At 51.1% G+C, this 22,296-nt stretch overlaps 1 protein-coding gene across 6 annotated transcripts in view; it reads left to right on the top strand.

Moving 5' to 3' along the window:
• TEAD4 (TEA domain transcription factor 4) overlaps positions 1–15,227 on the top strand; it is a 68,530-nt gene extending 53,303 nt beyond the window's left edge. For all 6 annotated transcript variants that reach the window (XM_053894997.1, XM_019464837.2, XM_019464836.2 and 3 more), the window contains 3 exons: positions 10,132–10,272; positions 11,291–11,443; positions 11,565–15,227. In XM_053894997.1, the coding sequence (XP_053750972.1) occupies positions 10,132–10,272; positions 11,291–11,443; positions 11,565–11,678 (408 nt within the window). In that variant the 3' untranslated portion in view covers positions 11,679–15,227. The remainder of the gene's footprint in view (positions 1–10,131; positions 10,273–11,290; positions 11,444–11,564) is intronic.
• Positions 15,228–22,296: the final 7,069 nt, after the last annotated feature.

The raw sequence follows: 22,296 nt of genomic DNA, 5'->3' as shown, positions 1-22,296 counted from the left end.
CAGTTTACCCTTTCTCCTGGAGATTTTCCTCCTGGGTGCCTCTGTTCTGCTCCAGTCTGAACTGGTTATTCTCTACACCTAGACTGCTTCCACTTTTCTCCTGTATTGAATCTATGGCTTTCCAGATCTCCTGTTTCTCTCTGTTTGGTGTCCCGCTTATTTTGCTGGAAAACATTCTCTAGTACCTCCCTAAGAAAAAAATGTGTGATAGATAAATGTTCTAAGTCTTTGCCTGTTTGAATGCCTGTTTTTGGGGACCAGATCAATAGTTTGGGTAGAGAAACTAGGTCGTAAATCATTTTCCCAGAAAGGATTTGCAAGAATCATTTTTCAATGTGTTGCTCCGTTGTCTTCAAACACTAGTAGTCTCATTATATCCTAATTCTCTATCCTTTGTTGTGCCACTGGGTTTCGTTTTTGTTTTTTATCTCTGAAAAATTTGCATTTTCCTTTCTATCCCTTATGTTCTTAAGTTTCACATTCATGAGCTTTGGGCTGTGTTTTTACTTTCTAATTTTTAAGCCAGGCACTTTCAATTGTGACATTAGTATTTCTCAATTTGGGGAAATTTACTTACATTGTTTCTTTCCCTCCGTTTGCTCTGTGTTCTTTACCAAGAACCCCTGTTAGTCTAATGTTGGATTTCTTGGACCTATCCTCTATAAGTTTTATAGTTTTTTTGTTGATTTTCCAATTCATCTTCTTGGAGATTTCCTTAACTTTATCTTCTAATTCTTCTAAATTAGTTAAGAGTGTATCTAAGTGTACAGTTCATAAAACCCAAAGTAACAGTGGCATAAAGATGTAGTTTATTTTTCTTTCATGTAAAGTAAGTCGAGATGGACTGTCTAGGCTGGTCCAGCAGCTCCTTGAAATCACTGGGGCCCGTCTCCTTTCCAACTGTCTGCCATACACAGTGCATGGCTTCTGTCCTCAAGATCATGGCTTTTGGAGTTCCAGCCATCATATTTATCTTCCAGTTCCAGCCATCAGGAAGGAAGAAGCCAACTTCATTCCCTCTATGGAGCCTTCTTGGAAGTCCCACACAGCACCTAATTATGTTGTATGGTTGCACCTAGCTGCAAAGGATCCAGGGAAATGTACTTTTTTGGTGGAGTAAACTGCCATTCTCAATAAAATTAGGGTTCTGTGACTGTAGAAGAAGATGGATGAGTCTTTCAGTTGCTAGTGTGTCATAGTTCAGTTGGTGGCATTTTCCTATCTTAGTCATTCCAAAGATCTTGGCACATCACACAGTTAGTGGTGGATTAGATCAATGGAATATGGTGGCATTCTCTGCACCACCTTCTGTCAGATATTTAACTTTGACCATGACATTTTTAAGAGTTCCTTTTTGTTCTTTGAGTGCATCCTGATCTTGTTTCATGACTACAGTTTTTCTCTTCCTTTCTGGGGATACAAAGTTAGAATCATTTTTTAAGTTTCTTCTCCTTTCTTTGTTTCCTTTTAATCCCTTTTTCTATCTGTTTTGATGTCTGTATTTTAAGTTGGACAGTTTCCTAAAATGGTCATATTTTTTGGTCCATATATATTTTTAAAAAATTTTTTTAACATTTATTTATTTTTGAGACAGAGAGAGACAGAGCATGAACGGGGGAGGGTCAGAGAGAGAGGGAGACACAGAATCTGAAACAGGCTCCAGGCTCTGAGCGGTCAGCACAGAGCCCGATGTGGGGCTCGAACCCACAGACAGGGAGATCGTGACCTGAGCCGAAGTCGGATGCTCAACCGACTGAGCCACCCAGGCGCCCCTGGTCCATATTTTTTTAATAGCTTTCTTGTCATATAATTCACCTGCCATAACATTCACTGACTTAAAATGTATAGTTCAGTGTTTTCTAGTATATTCACGGAGTTGTGCAGCCAGTCAATTTTAGAACATTTTCATCACCTCCAGAATAAGCCCCATACCCTTTAGCTACCACATCCTATGCTCACTCTCCCAGCCTTAGGCAACCACTAATGCTGTCATTATAGCTTTGACTTTTCTGGACATTTCATATAAATGGAATCATACAATATGTGATCCTTTGTGATTGGCTTCTTTCACTTAACATAATGTTTTCAAGGTTCAGCTGTGTTATAGCATGAATCAGTACTTGGTTCCATTTTATGGCTCACTTAGACTCCGTTGCATGGATATACCAAATTTCGTTTATGTGTTCATCAGTTGGTGAACTTTTGTGTTGTTTCCAACTTTTATGAATAATGCTGCTGTGAACTTCATGACAAGTTTTTGTGTGGCCGTAGGTTTTCATTTCTCTTGGGTAGACACTTGTGGAATTGTTGAGTCATATGGCAACTCTTTGCCTTTTTGAGGAGCTGCCAGACAGTCCCCCAAAGCAGCTGCACCATTTTACATTCCCCCCAGTAGTTGTATGAGGGTCCCAGTTCCTCCAGACCCATGCTGACAATTGATATTTTCTGTGATTATACTCATCCTAGTGGGTATGAAGTGGGATTCCTTGCGGTTTTGATTTGCATTTCTCTGTGCTTGTCATTTTTGTATCTTCTTTGGAGAAATGTTTCTTGAGCTCCTTTGCCCATTTTTAAATTGGATTGTCTTTTATTATGGAGTCATGAGTTTATATATTATACATAGAAGTCCCTTATTAGATGTGTGTTTTGGAGATTTGTCTCCCAGTCTGTCAGCTCTCTTTTCACATTCTTGACAGTGTCCTTTGGAGCACAGAGGGTTTTCATTTTGATGAAGTCTGAAGTTCTTTTGTTGTTTATGCCATGCCCATATTTAATGGTTATTGGGAGCTCTGTGTGCAAGGTTGGACTTGACATCTGTTTTTTTTTTGTTTTTTGTTTTTTTTTAGGAAATCAATAAATGTCAGTATATTTGTTAGACCTTTTTTTTCTTGAGGTGGCTCAGTTTCTCCATAGAAGACTTCTTGAGTTGTGCCCCTGGAAGGGGTATACGTGGTCACTGCATCCGAGGCGTGAGGTAGCAGGAAGGGCTGGGGGGCGCCAAACATTTCTTATGCGGGTTTCACTTAATTCTGTCTTCCCTGTTTGGGCCTGCCCAGGGTCCCTGAAGCCCAAAGCCCTCCTGTTTAATTTCTGAAGATGATTTTTCCCTGGTCTTTTGCTGAAGGGTGGGAGAGGTGGCCCGGAGGCCTAACCATCCTTGGTACTGCCTTTCAGTCAGTTCCTTGTGTAGAAGCCTGTCCCTCCCCTGCCCCCACTGTCCTGGTCCCTCCAGGCCAGAGCCACTGAGGCCTTCTCTCAGGCACACCAGCTCACTTCTTATCTCTAAGCCCTCTGGAGGTGCTTTAGGTTATAATTCCTTTTGCTTCCTTTGCCCCCCAGGGCTCTTTCTAGCTCTGGCCAGCCTTTAGTCTTGAGTTTGCTGAACTTCCTTGTGGTGTGGTCTTGCCTCCATGCTGGATTGAGAAGATCTAGAAGGAGAAGGTTCTGGATTGACGGGCAATGACTGCCATGGGTGAAGGCAGTGGGGGAAGATAGTGGCACACTTGAGAAAGATTTGCTATCCCTTCTCTTTAGTAATAAGGAATCATTGAAGGGTTTTGAACAGGTGGGAAGTGGCCAGAGTTGTCCTGAGTTGAATAATTAGCCATCCAGACTGGAAGCCAATAGGGTAGGTCAGGCAGGCATGTCAGCCTCTTCAGGACCTCAGCCAGAGAGGCTGACATAGCAGGTTGTCCTCCCTTTTTTTTTTTTCTTTTGTGAGAGAGGGAGAGGGTGCAAGTGAGCAAGGGGCAGAGAGAGAGAGAGAATCCTACGAGGGGCAGAGAGTGGGAGAAAGAGAAGCAGGGCTCACCCAAAGTAGGGCTCGTGCTCACCGATACAGGGCTTGAACTTCCAAACTGTGAGATCATAACCTGAGTGAGGTGAAGTCAGATGCTCGACCGACTGAGCCACCCAGGGACCTGTTCTCCCTTTTTTCAGGAGGGGCTTAGTCCACCTCACTTCCCTTTTTCCTTTCCCTACTCTCTCTTCCAGCTATGACATGGAAATTGGGGCCAAGAGGCTTTGCCATGGGCTACCATTAGCACTGTCACTGTACAGGCAACTCCTGTTCCTGCTGTGTGTCTAGGGAGGCTTCTGGTCTTTTCTTTGGCGAAGGCTGCACCCTCTCTTGAGTCTTCCTCCTCCAGGCCCCCACATCAGTCCAGGCTTAGCCTTGACTTGGAAGAAGGAACTTGGGAAGGTGATTTGTGGCTCCTTCTCAGCACTGGCTCAGTCACCCTGGGGTTGCAATTTCGGATCAAGAGGAAGGCCTAGTTGGCAGGAAGCATTTATGGGAACAGTACCCTGGAGGAGTGAATGGTATATTTGGGGCCTTTTCACTAGTTCCTGTCTTTTAGTCGTAATATTCTGTATTTTTCTAGCCACCATCCAGACGAGGACCATCCTCAGCCTCCCATCTCACAAAGGCAGGGGAGAACTGAGGCATAGAGTAAGCAGGGGCCTGGCTTTAAGACATCCAGCCAGGGTGAGCCTCTTTTCCTTTGGTCGTTCTCGTGATCTACATGTTGTAAGGTAGGTCAGGGCATTTGGTGGACAATCACACCAGGCACTATTCATCACTTTACATATATCAGCATGTTCCATCCTGGCTGCAACCCCAAAGGCAGGTTCAGTTGACAGCCTTACTCTATAGAGGGGAAGCTGAGGCACAGAGAGGTGAAATGGCTTGCCAGGGTCACGAGGATTCACACCCACTGTGTCTCCAGGGTGTGTGCTCGGAACCATGACACTGAGCTGCCCGACCTTACAGAGTGCCTGGGGTGTACCCTGCTCAGGGTCCTGTGCTCCCCCTGTTCCCATTGGAGAAGGCTCTGGATTGCCTAAGAAAGGATCTGCAAGGCCCTGAGGGACAGCAGAGAATGGCGGTGTGGAGATGGCAGACTTAACTGCGCATTTCTTGTAGAGTTGGGCACTTAGGCCTCTTGAGTTTTCTAGAGTCCAGACTTCCCTTCCAGAAAATGAAGAAGATTGTCCTGCCAGAGGTGAGAGTTGGGCAGGTAGGGAAAAGGAATTAGAGTGTTCTTGTCCAACCTTGTGGGCTTGTGGCCCACATCCCCTCCTTCTGATGTTTTGGGGGAGGTAGGAGGCAGGGATTGATGGGAGAAGGGAGGGGTGGAAAAAACCAGCAGGTTCCCCTGTGGCCTCTGCGCTGTGCCCGTGGCTGTGCACATAGCCCCCACTGTGTGGACCTGACATGGACCTTGTCTTCCAAGAGCTCACCTTCCAAGTGGGAGAATCCAGAGCAGATCTCAGGGTCCCGGGACAGTAACCAGGATATAGGGGAGCATGGTGGGCCACAAGTGGGGCCCTTCCAGTGTGCCATGGGAGAGCAGGGGGGCAGCAGTGGGGCCCAGCTGGGCTGTAGAGGCTCTTGTCTCCTTTCTGCCGCTTGAGAACTGTGATGACCTAAGCAGATCTCAGCCTCCCTGGGCGTGTTTCTCTGAACAGTCAGCAGATTTGTTCTTGAGGGCCTGCAGGAGGCTGTCTCTCTGAGGACCCCGATGTGTGAGGGGTCTGCTGGCACTGAAGGGAGGCTGTGTGCCTGCCTTGCCCCTGCCCCTTGCCTGAGCCCCTAGAGCCAGGCCCTCTCTGAAGGCCAGACACTTGGTCAGGGTGAGGACGGGTGAAATCGGAGATGGGGGCATGGCAGCAGCCAGGGCACCTTGGCAGCCATCTGGTCCCTCCTGGGTGGGGAGGGCAGAGCCACCAGGGAGTACAAATCTGTGATGGGGGAAAATAAATGCTCCTGTTTGCTAACCATGAGACTTTTGGTCAGCCATGGGGTCCTCACAGCCAGCTCTGGCGTTCCCAGCCATCTGGAATTCTCTTCTCCTGCCCACTTGCCTGGCCGCTCCCTCCCCTGCTGTGAGCTGCTGTGAGACCAACCACACACAGTTAGGAGAGCTGAGCAGACAAGGAAACAAAGCCCCCTCCCCCAAAGCCTCCCTTTCTTCTCCAGCCTGGCAGTGTTCTTCTGGTCCAGCCTAGGCCTTGACTGTGCATGCTGGGGAGCTGATCAGGGTCTGCTTGGAGGAGGACTTTAATACCCCCAACCCAGCCTCCTAGCCCACCCCCTGTTGAAAGTTACTGTTCTTTGATGGGATTGCGGTATTAGTTCCTAGGCTCATGGCTGCCGGGACAAATCATTTCCAGCTGGAGCTGGCATCTGGGTGCAGGAGGGGTTGAGTTGTGAGGCTGTGCTCTGTTGGATGTGACATGCACGGTCTAGAGCAGGGACTGAGAAGCTGAATCCCTCCCTCCTTCCCCACAACACAGGACACCAGCTGAGGCCACCTCTGTCCTTGGGGCGGGGGAGAGAGGACTCTTAGACACTGATGGTTGTTAACACCAGTCTGTAAATTGAAAATGTTGGGCAGAGGTGAGCTGACCTTGGAGGGAGGCGAGTACCCCAGACTGGTCCGCATCCCAGCCTGCTGCTCCCTTTGGGCCCTGACATTTCTCTCAGGCACATACCAGCACATGACAATGAATCTGAGCCCCTCTGGCCCCCACTCCTGGGCTGCGGCTGTCTCGGCTCATCTGTCAGTCACCCGATCCCCCACACCTGTTCCAGGCCCCGCCTGGGCTGCCCACCCGCATCACAGCTATGAATAGGGTGAAGGGAGGGGAGCATGGGGGCACTCAGAGGGCAGGAGGGCGAGGGGGGGCAGTCTTCCTCTTAGGCTGAGAAAGGTAAGCCATGCTTATTAGAGTAAGGGGGAATGTAAGGGTGGACAGGAAGTGCCTGAAGTGTGGCTGCAGGAGGGGGTGGGGTAGTAACTAGGAGGATGGGGCACTGAGGGCTAGAGGGGGTGCTGAGAGTGGGTTGTCTGTGTCCCCGGCTGCCTCTCCAGGATCCGTGCAGCATAATCACAGGTCCCGGGGCAGACTTTGGATGGTCATTGGCGGGATGTTTATCTCTCTCCCACTACCTCCTTAGCTCTCTCCCTCTTTCTCTGTCCTCTCTACCACTCAAAACACCATCGCATTTATCCTACTTGCTGTCCTACGAGTTCCAAATTCCTTGACAGCAGAGACAATGTCTCAGCCTCTCTGAGCCCCAACCCCCTTGGCTGTGCTGGGGGCGGGGAGCAGGATAAAGTGGGTGACCGAGAGATGGAAGGGCCAGGTGAGTGGAGGGCTCTGACCAAGACCTGGGACAGAGGAGGGTGCGGAGGTTGCAGGGGGAGGTTGGCAGGGGTGGGGTGGGGTGGGAGGTGTGGGGCTCATCACTCTCCCCGCTCAGTGCCACCGAAAGGTGAGAGGTTGAACAGCCACACGTGGCCTTTGTTACAAGCACACCTCACACCAGGTATGGTCCAAACCCTGGGAGAGCTTAGTCCTTGCTGGCAGGGTGCCTACCATCTGGAAGGGGCCACGGCCATCCGAACAGATCCTACCAGCACAAGGTGATGAAGGGCATGTCACGTCCAGGGCACTGCAGGGGTGCTAGGCAGCCATGACCTTTGTGTGCTGGGAAGAACCAGGGAGGGATTGGACCAGTCCTGCCCAGCCATGGTGCACAGCATTCTTTTAGGTGACATATGAATAAATATTTCTTCTTTAGTAGTCATGCTGTTGTTATTACATGTATCAGAAAAAATAGAATCCCTGACTGATTTCATGGGTATTATTGCTTACTTAGCATGGAGTTAGGGAACGAGTTGATTTAAGAGAAACCAGTAGGGGCATGGTAAGGCCTGTGGTAGGTGGGACACACGTACCCGTTAATCAAGAGGAGGCTGGCAGGGGCTATAGTCTGAGTGCTACTATCTTATGCCCTGGCCTTGCCACTTGGCTGGCACCCATCATCCCGTATTCGGGTGCCTGCCCTCCCGGGCAGCCGGGCTTCCTGCCAGCTCTTTTTCACACTTCTGCCCTGCGCTAAAAGCTGCAGCATACTTTGAGCAAACTGTTCCTTTTTAAAGAAGTCTGGCAAACTTCGTCTCCCAGGAGGAGCATGTGACTTAGCAGGGAAAATAGCTGGATTTTGAGCCCAGTTCACCTTATACTTAACTGCAAAGCTTTGGGCCAGTCCCAGCTGCCGTCAGTGTCAACCCACCGAGGCCTGGTCCACCCCAGCCAGGACTCGGGCCCTCTCTCTTGCCGGGCCCCATCCCCACCACAGAGTACTGAGACAGGCCAGCCCGGGGGCGGGACGGGGGGTGTTCACAACACTGCTGTTTATTTCAGAGGCTGAGCATTGACTTGAATGTAGCCGTAATTCCTTTTTTTCCTGTCTTCCCAGTGGCCTCATTAAAACCATCACAGACTACACTAAACATATGCCATTCTATTCAACATGAAAACACCCTTTTTTCTTTTTCTCATCATAAAAGGAACACATCCACATTCTGTTCCATAACCATAACCTGCTTTTTTTTTTTTCACTTAACAATTGTTGTAGTCAATTCACAATAGTAAATACAGGTCCTTCTCAACAGTTTTTGTGGCTACATAATATTTCTGTTGTGCCGTAAGACATTCAATGCCCTCCACCAGTCTAGAGAATGTTCTTGTTCTTGGAAAATTTCTTTCCCCAAAGTAGAGAAAAATAATGACTGAGCTTCCCCTAATGGCCAGTAACAGAACTGCCTGTGCCTGGCTCTAAATGGTGCCAGAGGCTTCCTGGGGTTCTGGGGATCCCCTTATTTTGTGCAGAAGAGTCCTTGGTGTCAGGATCTAGACACCAAGGGTCTAGAGCTTCTACTGCATCTGCAGGGCTCACTCTGAGTCCAGCTTGGCAGTGATTTCAGATAAGTGTGTAGGCGGGACGAGAGGCTCCACCCTCAGAATGAACTTTTTTAAATCTGTGCATTTGTTCTGGGTCCTAAGTGGCTCTGTTAGCACCCCTGGTTCGGATGGAATGATTTGATTTGGGGCCTAAGTTCTGGGGATAGGGACCCCCAAGTGGTTCAGGGCTTCTGAAATACAGTTCTTGCCTCAGAGTCTCCAAGGCACTGAATTATCTCATCCAGTGTCTCCCTTCCTGTCCTGTAACTCTGCCAGATTTGGGTAAGCACTGGAGTCGGAGCCTGAAGACCTGGGACCCATCCCTTGTCAGCTGTGTGGTGTTGGGCAGGGCCTGTGGTCAGGGAGCCTCACTGATCAGACCGAGGCCGAGATCCGTGTGTGAAATCAGGAATCTTACTCCACCTTTTCTAATCAACCCAACATCAAGCAGATGCTTCGGGCTCTGCTTTCAGGAGGGGAGGAAAAGCTGTGTGTTGGAGAATAGCAAGAAGCTGATCTAGAGGACCAGAGGCTCACAAGCCAGGCTGGAGAGTGAGAGCAGAGTTCTCTGATGGCAAGGGGCTCGGTGAGAGGGTTTTAACTATGGGGTGATGCAATCAGACTTGTTTTTCGGAGAGAACTCTGAGAAGTTAGAGAATGAACCAGAGGGAAGAAGACTGGTGTTGGGATTAGTCTGGAGGCTGAAACAGAGATGTAAGAAGGTCAAGGGTAGCTAGACTCAGTAATGCTGTAGAGATGGGTGAGAGGCCAACCCCCAGAGCCATTTCCAAAAGAGCATTGGCAGGGTCCAGTGGCCAGCTGGACTGGAGGATGAGACATAGTCAAGTCCCAGCTTCTCCTCCATGTACCAGCACCCCCTCCCACTCTCCACTCTGCCAGTCTCCCATTCTGGCTTTCTGTTCCCACGCTTACTTCACCATTAGGATGGACTCTGGAGAGGATCTGATAAATTCATACTAAAATAGAAATGACTGATATAGATTCAGATGTTTGCAGTTTAACAAGAGCAGAGCCTTAGACTATAGGACTTGAAGTCCTAAGGACAAAATTGGGGGCCCCACCTGCTGGGTGTGTTGGTGCCTAAATGGGTAGCAGAGGCCTGAAACTAACACAGGTGCCAGTGTTCTCTTTTTCCATTGTTTAGACAACACAACCTGATCTTATACCAGGCCTGGATATGGAGAAAGGTGGAAGCTTTCCAAGATCCTACTGTCCAAGTTCTTTTTAGGCCCTCCTGATGTCTTCCCTGGCCCTAGAACCTGGACTGTGGCCCCAGGCTTCTTTCTGACTCTACCCCTGGTGGAGCCCCTGCTGACTCACCTGTCCACTGCTTGTCTTCCCTGTGTCTTCCTCCAGGCAGACCTCAACACCAACATCGAGGATGAAGGCAGCTCCTTCTACGGAGTCTCCAGCCAATATGAGAGTCCGGAGAACATGATAATCACTTGCTCCACCAAGGTCTGCTCCTTCGGCAAGCAGGTGGTAGAGAAAGTGGAGGTAGGAGCCCTCCCCATATGTTTGTTAAACCAGGCCCCTTGCTGCTTCAGGTTGGCCTTCATCCCTGTCCCCCCCACCCCACCTCTTTCCCCAGATTTGTGTGAGTCAGTGAGCTCTTCCCCTCATAAATAAGTCTGTTACCTATTGGCAACCCACCTCATGTCAAACACAGACGCCGGGCTGGCACCAGGGAAGAGACAGTGCCCCCCATCCCAAGGCTTGTCAGCCCTGGCTGCACCTTCGGTCATCTGGGGACTTTGGAAACACACCAGTGCCTGAACCCCACTCCACAGCAATAGTAGTTTATAAGATGCTCTTCCAGTTATTTTTTTTTTTAATTTTTTTTTTAACGTTTATTTATTTTTGAGACAGAGAGAGACAGAGCATGAATGGGGGAGGGTCACAGAGAGAGGGAGACACAGAATCTGAAACAGGCTCCAGGCTCTGAGCTGTCAGCACAGAGCCTGACGCGGGGCTCGAACCCACGGACCGTGAGATCATGACCTGAGCCGAAGTCGGACGCTTAACCGACCGAACCACCCAGGCGCCCCTCTTCCAGTTATTTTTAAATAAAATTTTATTTTAAGATAATTATGGTTCCACACGCAATGCAATTGTAACCCCATGTACCCTTAATCGGGCAACATCTTGCATTACTAGAGCATAATATTGGCCACCAGAAAATTGACATTGATGCAGCCCAGCAATCCGGTTCGGGTGTCACCTGTTTACATGCTGTCATTTGTGCACGTTAGCGTGTGTTAGTGTGGAGTCAGGACTGAGTCATCGCTCTGTCCCATCTCGCCTAGTGCCGCTACACTCAATGCTCCTTCCTCCCGTACCTGGCCTGCCTATCACTGAGGGAGGAGGGGGGCTCTGTTCTCAAGGGCCTCCAGGCCTCCTGCCTTTTCTTCCTACTTGAGAGTGAGTGGGTCATGGAGCTTCCCTGTGGAGTTGGGCCTGGGCTGGAGGTGGTCCAAAGAGATTCTAAGCCTCCGCTGCTCCCTGGGTCCTGCAGACCGAGTATGCCCGCTATGAGAATGGCCACTACTCATACCGCATTCATCGGTCCCCACTCTGCGAGTACATGATCAATTTCATCCATAAGCTGAAGCACCTGCCCGAGAAATACATGATGAACAGCGTGCTGGAGAACTTCACCATCCTGCAGGTGTGTGTGTGTGGAGGGGACAGGGGCCCCGCACGTGTGGGGTGGGAGCGGATTGGTAGGTAGAGCAATTGGCATGCCCTTGTTTGGGGCTCACCTTTTTCATCTTTTTCATCACTTGCAGGTGGTCACCAACAGAGACACGCAGGAGACCTTGCTGTGCGTTGCTTATGTCTTTGAGGTGTCAGCCAGCGAGCACGGGGCTCAGCACCATATCTACCGGCTGGTGAAAGAATAAGAGACTCAGGGAGCAGGGAGGGGGGAAGTGACATCGTGTGTGCAGGGACATGGGGAGGGGATTTGTGGGGGCGGCCCCTGAAGTGCCAGGAGAGCTGAGAGGTCATGACTCTTCCTATCCAGGAACAAACTGTGCCTGAACCTGCAATGCCCAATCCCAAATAAACCCAAGATGGTGTGTATTTTCAGAGGACCTGATCTGGCTGTATGAGCCTCGGGAGGGACTGTGGGAGAAGGGGAACCGACTGGGAAGCAGGCCAGAAGCAGTTCCCGAAATCCCCAGTGGACTCAGCCAGGAACGTCGCCAGATGCTGAAGCTCAAGATAGGATGGCTCCTCTGCTGCTATCGAGTCCTGCACTGTGCTGCTGGCCACCCTGGGAGGCCTGAGGATAGGCTCGCGGGTTCTCTGTTCCTCCTCTGCTGTCATCGAGCCCTGCACTGTGCTGCTGGCCACCCTGGGAGGCCTGAGGATAGGCTTGTGGGTTCTGTGCATATCCATGTGTGCACGTGCGGGACTTGTGCACGGCCCTGGCCACCTCTGTTGCCCCTTCCCCAGCACAGTTAGCAGGGAGGCTTGGTCCAGCCCGGGGGCTGGATTTGGGGTGTGGAGGTGACAGTTGTTGGAAAGGTTGGAAGGGGACACAGCCAGAGCTCTCTAGATAGTTTCTATCCGTCCATCCCCAGTGGGCATAGATTCCATGGTCATGCTGGCTGCTTCGGAGTAGCTGTCGCAGATCATAGGAGCTTGAGACAGGGAGGGTGAGAGGGGTGGCATGGAAGCCAGCCTGCAGAGTTTAGGTGGTGAGGCTGGTATCACACAGCATCCTTTGTGGGGGGTGAAGGCCAAGAAAATGGGTCAGAGGTCTGCAGTGCACCAGTGGTCTCTGAGACCACACAGTTCTGATGATCTGTGAGTCCTCCCTGGGCTCCCCTCCACCCCCAGCCGGGGTGCCTGCTGGGTGGTGACTGCCTCGGAGTCAGTCCAGACTGTCCACTCCCTCCCCAGACAGTAGTAGTTTCTGTACTCCCTGTGGGTGGAGGAGGGGGGTGAAACCCTCTCTGGGCCTTGAGGGAACCAGTGAAGGGTTCCCTGGTTCATCTCTTTTGAGAAGTGCATGGGCTTAGGGTTTTGGTGGTCCTGGCTTCAGTCCTGGTATTTTTTAGCTGTCTGACCTTGGGCAAATTTCTCTACCTGTCTGAGCCTTAGTGTCCTTTGCTCTCTCTAAAAGGGAAGGCAATAGTACCTACCTTAGAAGGCCTTAGTGAGAAAGAGAGCTAATGTCTATAAAAGTGCCTGGTGCAAGATGCACTAATTAAGTGTTGTTAATTAGTTTATCCCTCCCTTCCTTCAGGGGGGCCTGGGCCTGGCTCTTTGCTGCCATCTAGTGGCCCTCTGTTATCATCCACAGCAGGAACCACAATTCCAGCAACCTGGAGCAGAAGGGGAAGAAGATTCAACCTACCAGTGTTTACTTTGTGTCCAGCACTCAGGGAGATATATTATGGGAATACAAAAGTGAGTAAAATAGCATTTAGGAGGTGTTATGGTGGTTAGGATCAAGGGCTCGAGTCAAACAGCTAGGATTGGAATCCTGGCACTCAGCCACTGACTAGCTATGTGACCTTGGGGGGCAAGTTACTTAATGTCACTATGCCTCAGTTTCCCCATCTGTAAAATGGGTATAATAAGAGTACCTACCTCGTATACGTAGAGTGCCTAGCATAGTGCCGAGCACATAAGTATGTTTGATAAATATACATTATTATTCATAGCAGGAGCTCGCAATCTAAAAAGCCAGATTGGATAACTCTTAAGTGGGGTTGGCTTGTCCTCACAGAAACTGGAGTTCAGAGATGGTAGAGAGCAGGGTGTGGAAGATCCAGGGAAGAGGTTGCGATTGAGAGGGGCTGCCCCTTAAAGGGTTTAGATAAGCAATGTTTAGATCAGCAGATAGGATGAGGGCTGGCCAGTGCTCCAGATGGGGAAAAGAAGCTGGCTATCCAGTTTTCTACCTCACAGGCCAGGACTGCCACTTCTCATCAAGAAGCAACTTTAAGCAGACGCCTCTGGACGGCTGCTAGACCTCGTGCCAAGTTACATAACTGCACTCTATGCGGGGCCGGCTCACATCAAAAGATGTGATGTGGAGGTGGGGCCTGGGGTCCGGGAGTGTCTGAGCAGACCACGTGTGCTCACGTGTCCGTGGGCGGGTTTGTGTGAGCCTGTCCCACCCCACCCCTAGTCACTGTCACAAGCCTTGCCCTCTCCCCGCATCTTTCCCCTCAGGCTATTTGGATAAGGGGCACCTTATGCCTATACTTCTAGCTTGACTGTGAACCTCTAGGTAAATATGCAGGAAGGATGTGTGAGCAGCCTCTTGGCCGTGGCACAAATGCACGAGTCATGGAGATGATCTTTTGTGTTATGGGTGGAAAGGAGTCAGTGCAGGTGTGGGGGCCAAGTGTTGGCTGTGCATTTTCCCTTTTCTTTATGACCTGACCTCAGTAGCTTAATGGAAAGTCATGTACTTACAGCTGTAAGTTCCAGGCCAGTCAGCCACAGGAATGCAGACGTAGGTGCCTTTCCCCTGGTGCAGTGCAGACTGCGGCCATGCGGGCAAGTGGGAGCCCTGGCCTGGCCCGCCTCTCCTGCTAGGCATCTCTGACACTGACTGCCCTGCGGCCCGAGGTGGGTGCCCTTCCTTGCCTTTCGGCCTTGGCACCAAATGTTCCCCTGGCCAGTTGTGCCCTGCCCTTCTCCCACTGGAGAACTGTTACATTCTTCAGGAGCTGGTGTGCACTCACCCCTTCTCATGCAGAAGGGTTAGCCACACCTGCCCTTATGCGGCAGAAGCCTTCTATTCCTGACCCCTTGGACACCTGTGACATGGTACCAGAACATAGGCACCCTGTCACCTCTTCTAATCCTCACCCAGTGGGTATTGTGCTGTCCCCCTTTGAAAGATGAGGAAAGGGGCACAGAGAAGTAAACTAACTTGCTTAGAGTATTAATGCATTTTTTTCATTCAGTTAGCAAATATTTACTTAATTTCTGCTCTGTGCCAGGCACTGGGAACATATCACTGACCAAGACAGATGCGGTCCCTGGGGAGCTTACATTTCATTGAGGAGGGAAACAAAGCACATAACAGGATGTGCAGACCATGGCAAGTGCTTTCACGGCAGTGAGGGGTGCTGAGAGTCACTGGGAAAGCCTCTCCCGCCCGGGGAAGGTGAGGGAAGGCATTCTGAGTAGAGGCAGGGAGGTTTGGGTGCAGGGCAGGTGCAGAGAGGAGGTGTGTGCCAGGTACAGAGAGCAAGAGCTGCACAGGCTAAGGTACGGAGGCAGCAGGGGCTAGATCCTGGTCGGGCCAGCCGCCCAGACTGGGGTGGGGGCCAGGGTGGGGGCCAGGCAATCCAACTTCCTCCACAGCCCAACACCCCCTTGCTTGGCAAGGTCTTTGGGTTTTACTCCTTGTGAAGGGAGATCCTGGAAGTGTTTGAAACAAGCAGTAAATATTTTTGGTCTTTAATCTTTGCCTTTTTTTTTTAGAAATAAATGGTGGAGCTGCTGTGGACCACAGAGAAGCACATGTAATTGTCTGCTTCTGAGTCTGTCTTTCCTCTTAGACTCAGCTTCTGTGGGTGGAGACTGTAGCTTCCTTGGTCTGTTGCTTTCTGTAAACCAAACACCACATCTGGAACATAGCAGGTGCTCAGTAAGCATGTGCTGAAGGAGTGCACACATACAAGGCAATGTGATCCTTGCCATTGGGGCCTGGGAGGTGAGTGAGGGCTCTGAGCCCTCTGGACCCCTTTGCCCTCTCAACACATCTAGAGGTAGCAGGGAGCGTCACTGAGATAGGGACGTGGAAACAGACCTCCTGTCTCCTGGCGTCTGACAGTGACTGAGCAGATTGCCTCAGGGGCCCCCAGTGAACTTCCATAGAGTGAGATGATCTTCCTAATGAGAGAAACTCACACAGAAGGACCTTAGGGTGCATGTGCATGCATGTGCGTGTGGATACCAACTCTGCCCTTTTGGGACTAAAGCCAGTGGAGTAAGGATCAGTGGCGGCTGTATCAGGCTGCTCATAGACTGTTTGTGCTTAATCCATCACTTGTGCCCTCTAACCAGCTGTAGGCTTCAGAGGACAGTGGGCAGGGTGAGAACGGGCTGGAAGTAGGAGGGCAGGCATTTCATATAAGCAGGGGTGGGGGCAGCAGGGAGCTCCTGACAGTCTGCAGCATTGGGCCTGGTGCAGGGCTCCCAGCTCACCTGGGCTGAGTCTGCACAGAGGGGGAATGTGTGAAAGAGCAGTGGTGTGTTTTACCCCAGGGGCAGTTATGCCCAGTGACCACTGTGTTTGACTCTTACATTGTCTGTTATGTCCGCTCCAAAAATGAAAACAAAGAGCTTTTCCCCAAAGAGTTCAATCTCTATGTAAGTTGTTCTTAAGAACTAAAACCCTAGAGCCAGGTTGCTGGAGGGCCAAATTGACTGCTTCTAAGTTATGTGATCTTGGGCAAACAGCTTACCCTCTCAGAGCCTTCATAACCCTATTTGTGAAATGGGAAGAAAATGGCTCTGACTTTAGGTTGCTATCAGCAGAAAGGTGACAGAGTATATGTGAAGGAGTAGCACTGTGCCTAGCTCACGCGAGCACTCAGTGAGTGGTCATAACTTAGGTATATTAAAGCCTGCACTGACTGTTCTTCCCACCAGGAAAGCGCACGCGCGTGCGTTTAGGGGGGAGAAAAGCTCTGCTCTAATTTCTCCCAGAGCCCATAAGGAGGCCAGGGGCTCTTAGTTTAGTGGGAACTGTCCAGCACAGACACAATGCTTAGAGTTTCATCCTCGGGCCTCAGAAATGGTCAAGGAAGTGTTCTTAAATGAGGAAAATAACTTTGTGGCCCATGAGGGGAAGGAGACCCCAAGGAAGGGTCTCGAAAGGGAGCACAGAACAAATGGTGGGCTAAGAGACTGTCCAGAATTTAGATTTACTTCCCAAGAGAGGATGGGGGAGGTGGTCCGGCCCCTTTGCAGAAGGCTGGAGCCCAATGGGTGGAAATGGCTAAAGGTCTTTTTATTTTTAAGCTCATGGATGTCTAATATTCAACTTTAAGGGTTTTCTTTTTTTTTTTTTTTTTGTATTTTTGCTATGTAACCCCCCTTTGTGTCCCCAAATCTTCAGTAAAGTCTGCTACATACACAAAGGCCTTTGTGCAAGTGATTTCTTTTTATGGAATTGAGAGAGTCCCATCTGTGAATAGAGCCCCAAAACAGCAGCAGCAGGTTGGGGCCACAGAGGCAGCATAAACTGAACCGTGTCAGTGGAAGCAGGAATTCAGAGCCCACGTGAGCCGCCTCCAGCCAGCCCAGTCCCTCCCAAGAGAATAGAAAGCCCTTAGGGGTGCCTGCAAACGGGGTAAAGTTCAAGCCTGTGCCGTTGGGCTAGCAGAGCACAAGAGCCTTGGCTGCCAGCCGCGTTTCATAAATGCCTCACCAACGCCTAAGTGAGGAGGTTCTGGCGCCAGGTTCTGTGAGCACTGCAGTTTTAGAAGCAGAGTGTTAGGTGCTTAATAAACAACAAAAGGACACAAAAACCACAGGATTTGAAGAGTGGTCAAAATGAGAGCTTCAGGCAGGGGCTGGCTGGCTGTGGTTCCTGGCTTGGCATGTTAGGAACGTGATTTTAGCCCTTGACCCGAGAGTGCGCAGACCCACAGGACCGGCTTGCTGACCGAAATCGAAACAGCGTGACTGATAGGTCGAGTGCCACTTCATTGGTTCACATGGAGCAGCACCACGCCCAGGTCATGGGACTACTTGTCTGCTAGTCGCGCATGCTTTCCTCGGCGGGAAACCAGGCCACTTGCACACGGTGGTTTGTGCATACGTTCAAGCAGGGAGTTGGGCGAGCCTCGAGGAACGTGTACACCAATGTGAGAGTCTGGTGCCCTGTCTCCACTTTGGGGACCTGGCTTCTCCCAAGAAATCCTCTTCTCTGGACACTAGTGCAAGATGGCTCCTTCTGTGTCACCATGAGCCCCATTACATCATGCTGAAAGTTGGCGGGCTTGTGCAGCCATTCCTCATGGGGGTCATTCTGAAGCCCTCTTGGTGGTAAGCGGGCGGTCTCGCCTCACTGGCAGGGCCTGCTGGTCAGCCTCTGGATCCGTGGGCTGCCCCCGCGTCTGGGCGCTGCTCTCCCGTCCTTTGGTCTGGTGGCTCGGAGGACAGGCAGAGCGGTTCTTTGCTCCCAGGTTTGTGGGTCGCCCTGGGCCTCACACACGGGCTTGCAGCTTGGGCCAGAGGAAAGGAAGGAAGGGGAACAGGAGCAGGAAGCGAGAGAAGGGGGAGAGGGAAGGGCAGGGCCGGGGCAGCGTCGTCCGTCCCTGGGACGTGTCCTCTCGCCTGGTCCCAGTGTGGCGCCATGGTCACCCTGGCCCGCGACAGGCACGTTTGAGCACACGCGGTGCGCCAGGCCTTTTCCTAGGCGCCGAGGGCGCCAGGCAGAATGCAGGGGAGGGGGGAGGGGCAGCGCTCTCACGGAATTTCCATCTTGGCTTGGGGGGGGGGGGCGCGGAGAAGAAACAGGGAACACGGAGAAGCAAATAAACGAGAAAATGGCAGGAAGTGGTCAGTGCTTTCAGGACCAGAAAACGGGATGATGTACTAGAACCGGTCTGGATGTATCTGGCCGGTTGCCTGGTTTTGGATAGCTGGGGAGCTAAGAATGGTTTTTACAGTTTCAAATGGTTGAAAGAAAATCAAAAGGGGAACAACATTCGTGACCCATGAGAATGATCTGCACAATTCAAGGTTCGGCGTGCGAGCAGGATTTGGTTGGGACACAGCCACAGCCTCTGTCCGAGGCGGCTCACGCTACCGCCTAGAGCGGAGGAGGGGGGCGCAGAGACTGTACACGGCTCGCGATGCCCAAATACTATCTGGCCCTTTCCAGAAAAGCCTGCTCCTCCTGCGCTAGGCTTCTGGGGCGACAGTGGGAGTCAGACACACACACACACACACACACACACACACACACACACACACACACACACACGAGGACCTGGGAAGACCCCGACCTCGAGGGTGCTGAGGCGGGAAGGAAGGGGGCGTGTGCAGCGGGGGGAGGGGGAGGGAGCGCATGCGCGCTGGAGCACCTCCCTGCCCGGTTGTGTGGGGGCCTGGTCTTCACCGGTTCCCCCCCCCCCACCCCCCCCACCGAGCGCCGCAGGGGTCGGGGGTGTGGCTCCTCTCCCCGCCTGACGCGCGTCTTCCCGGTAGTGTTTCTCTTGGTGTGTTTCGGTGTTTGATGTCCGCGTTCGAGACTTTCCCCACGGGCCGGTGACCCCCGGCTGGCTGGCTGTACTTCCGAGCGGCTCCGGGAGCCCACCGGAGGGCGCGTGTCCCGGCGGGGCTGCGCTCTGTGCCCTCTGGCAGCTCTTGTGTGAGGAAGTGGGTTTCTCTAGGGTATTTCTTCCTCCTCCGGCCCGACTCCATGGTAAGGGTTCCAACAGTTTCTTGCTGGGGAGGACCGTCTGGCCAGCAGCGGTATGGGGACCCAGTGGGAGAAAAGTGCTGGGACGGCTCAGTATGGACTCGTTCATCAATCCCTGTTTTCTGCTGCCGGACCTCGTGTCCCACCCCAGAGCCCCTCCACGTCACCCTCTCCCGGCCCCTGCCTGGTTGCGGAGCGGCGGTCCCGCGGCTGGAGCCGAGGAGAAGATCTGGGGGCTCTGTCTCTTCTTGAACTGACCCTGAGCCCTCCTCTCCTAACCTCCACTTCCAGAGAAAGCTGGTGCCATCACGTGTGGACTTTGGGGCAGTTTGGTGGTTGTAAATCATGCCCCTCGCTAGCTTTCTCTGGGCTACGATTCAGCTTTCTTCGGTTTGCTAAATCAGTTCGTGCTGGCCCTTCCGTGTTCCAGCTTCCGAATTTTTGTTACTGTCCTCTCCTCTCCTGTACTCTTTGTCCTTTAGGATATACAGCTTAAAAAAAATACGTTCATGGTCGTCTTAGACGTTTATGCAGGGAACAAAGTAGATGCAGGTGTGGAATCACCACCTTTGTCCCAATTGACTTATTCAAAATATCACTCTGTTGTGTGAAGATAGGTGATGGGAGGCAGGAGGGAACGCAGGGAGACCCAGTTAGGAGATTGCTGTGGAGATCCAGGGGTGACTTGGTGGTACTTTGGAGGAGAGGATAGAGTATGGTGGCGCACATCAAAGAAAGTGGACCTTGAGATGTTTTGAAGATAGTCACTATGACTTCCTAATGGCAGGGATGTGGGCAGGACGGGAAAAGTGGAATTACAATCAACTCCAAATTTCCTGGCTTAAGTCACTGGTGCCATTTATGTGACAGGAGAGACTTGGGGAGGAGTAAGTCTGTGGTTGGAGATGAAGAGTTGAGGTTGAGACATTTATTAGACGTCCAAGTGCAGATGGCAAGTAGCAGCCACATATATGATTCTGGAATTAAGGGGAGAGGCCATGGCAGGATTTAGGATTTCCTGGCACCTGGACTGGCATTTAGGTCCTTGAGACTAGATGAGATTACCTAGAAGGACCGTGTGGATGGAGAAGGAAGGGGCGTCCCCAGGACTGAGAAGAGAGGAGGAGGAAAACCAGGAGGGCATGGTTTTCTCAGTAGGGAAGGAAAGAAAGAGTTTCTGTGGGGAGTGCTGAAATGCTACTGGCAAGTAGATTAGGATGAAGATAGAGAAATGACCATTTGTGGTAGAGACTCCCTAGCTTCCCCTTCTTCCTGAGTTATAGCTGGGCCCTTGGTCACTCAGAATAAGTACCGTATTTTCTAGTCTCTCTTGCAGCTAGATGTGGCCATGTGTCTAGGCTGGCCAGTGGAGGTAAGGAGAACTACACCTCCCAGAAGTGTCCTAAAAGGGAGGAGGCATGCTCTTCTTATCTCTTCTTTTCAGTTGACTGGATTGTCTTGTAATGGCTGGATTTCCTGCAGCCATTTTGGACCATGAGATGATCTGAGGAATGGAAGTTACCTATGGTAAGGCAACAAGATAAAAGGATCTTGGGTCTTTGATACCATGGAGCACCATAACAGCCCTGGACAGATTGCATATGAGAGAGAAATAAACTATCCCCCTTAAATCACTTTTACTGTGTGTGTGTGTGTGTGTTTGCAATTAGCAGCCAAACTTAATTCTAACCGATGTATCGTTGGATTTGGCAACAAACATAGAGGCATAGTGGTTGAAGCATGAATGGCTGTGACAACAACAACACCCTGACTATAGCACTTTTCAGTTTACAAAGCACTTTCAAACATGCTGCCTTCCTCAACGTTTGCAGCTCCATTGTGATTCTGTAGACTTCTTTTTTTATAGATGAAGAAACGGAAGCTCAGAGAAGCCACTAAGTCAAGGTTACTAGGTTGTAGCTCTTATACTTTAACCCGGGTCATCTGACTCCTTGCCCAGCGCTCATGAACGTAGGTGGAGAGCAGGTTACGAACGTGCAGGAGGTGCTGGCCCAGAGTTTGCCCAATTCTGGGGGGATAATTGGAAGCTGGTCCCAGAGGTCCCTGAGAACATGTCGCCAGGAGAAGGTGTCATTTGGTGGAGCATCAGAGCTTTGTCGCCTTTTCAGGAAAATGCTTGTATTTCTAGAAAGGTGATGTGGAGGACAGGAGACTGTGGAGAACAAAGGAGGTAAAAATGAGACAGGCATCAACACCGGGGGGAAGTGTGGCTGCCAGTGGCATGCTAGCAATCCCATTTTGGAAGTAATCAGGTAGCAATCAGATGTTCAGACCAAGTCTGCTGAGTGTCCTGTGACCATATAAATGTTTTCTTGGTATCAAAGGGATCTGCTTCTCTTTGCAGTCTCCCTTCCTCAGAGGCCAATCTGGGAGCTTTTGAAGTTTGGCATGAATCTCTCCTTCTGCTTTTCCTCTTCAGTAACTTCTTTGCTGACTTCTTTCCAATTTCTTTCTGTAAATCCCCACCAATCTGGGGATTGCTGGGGATACACAGATTTTAAGCTGATTAAGGGTTTGCACCTTCCTACCAGCAAGGTGGGATTACTTTTAAGTAAGTTGCTCAAGGTTATGCAGTCGGGAAGTAGAAGCTGGGATTGGAAGTCGGCTTTGTGACTTCTAAGGTCACATGCTGCTCCCCCAGCTTTGGCCCTAGAAAACCAAGAGGCCTCGGGGAAATAGCATTCTGTCCATCCCACCCACGTCCCTCTTTAATCTTGACTGACCCACCCTGGAGGCCCCGCTCCTGGAGGCACATTAAAGCAAGCCTCACATGCCTGCCCCAGGGAAAGGCCTCGACCCGCCCCGCTTCCAAGCGGCCCACTTGCTCCGGCCCTTCATCTCCCTGGACCTTGGGTTCCTGGCTGTAGTCCCTGCCTTTGATATCTGCTTCTGCTCTCTGGAGTTTGGCAACTCCTCACATTCTCCTTGCAGCTTTTGGGGCCTCAGGGTTTTTTCTTTTTGCCCTCTGCTCTGTCCACCTCCGACTCAGTGTCCTCCCCTGGCCTGGGGCGAGGAGGGCTCACCCTCTGGCCTGGGCTCTTCGGATCGCGTGTCTGGGCCAGAGATGGATGTGGCCTCGAAGTGGCACT

The sequence above is a fragment of the Panthera pardus genome, unplaced genomic scaffold (assembly GCF_024362965.1).
Source record: "Panthera pardus isolate Hobbes unplaced genomic scaffold, ASM2436296v1 HiC_scaffold_6, whole genome shotgun sequence".
In the NCBI taxonomy this organism is placed as follows: domain Eukaryota; kingdom Metazoa; phylum Chordata; class Mammalia; order Carnivora; family Felidae; genus Panthera; species Panthera pardus.
This window is presented reverse-complemented; position numbering and strand designations above follow the sequence as displayed.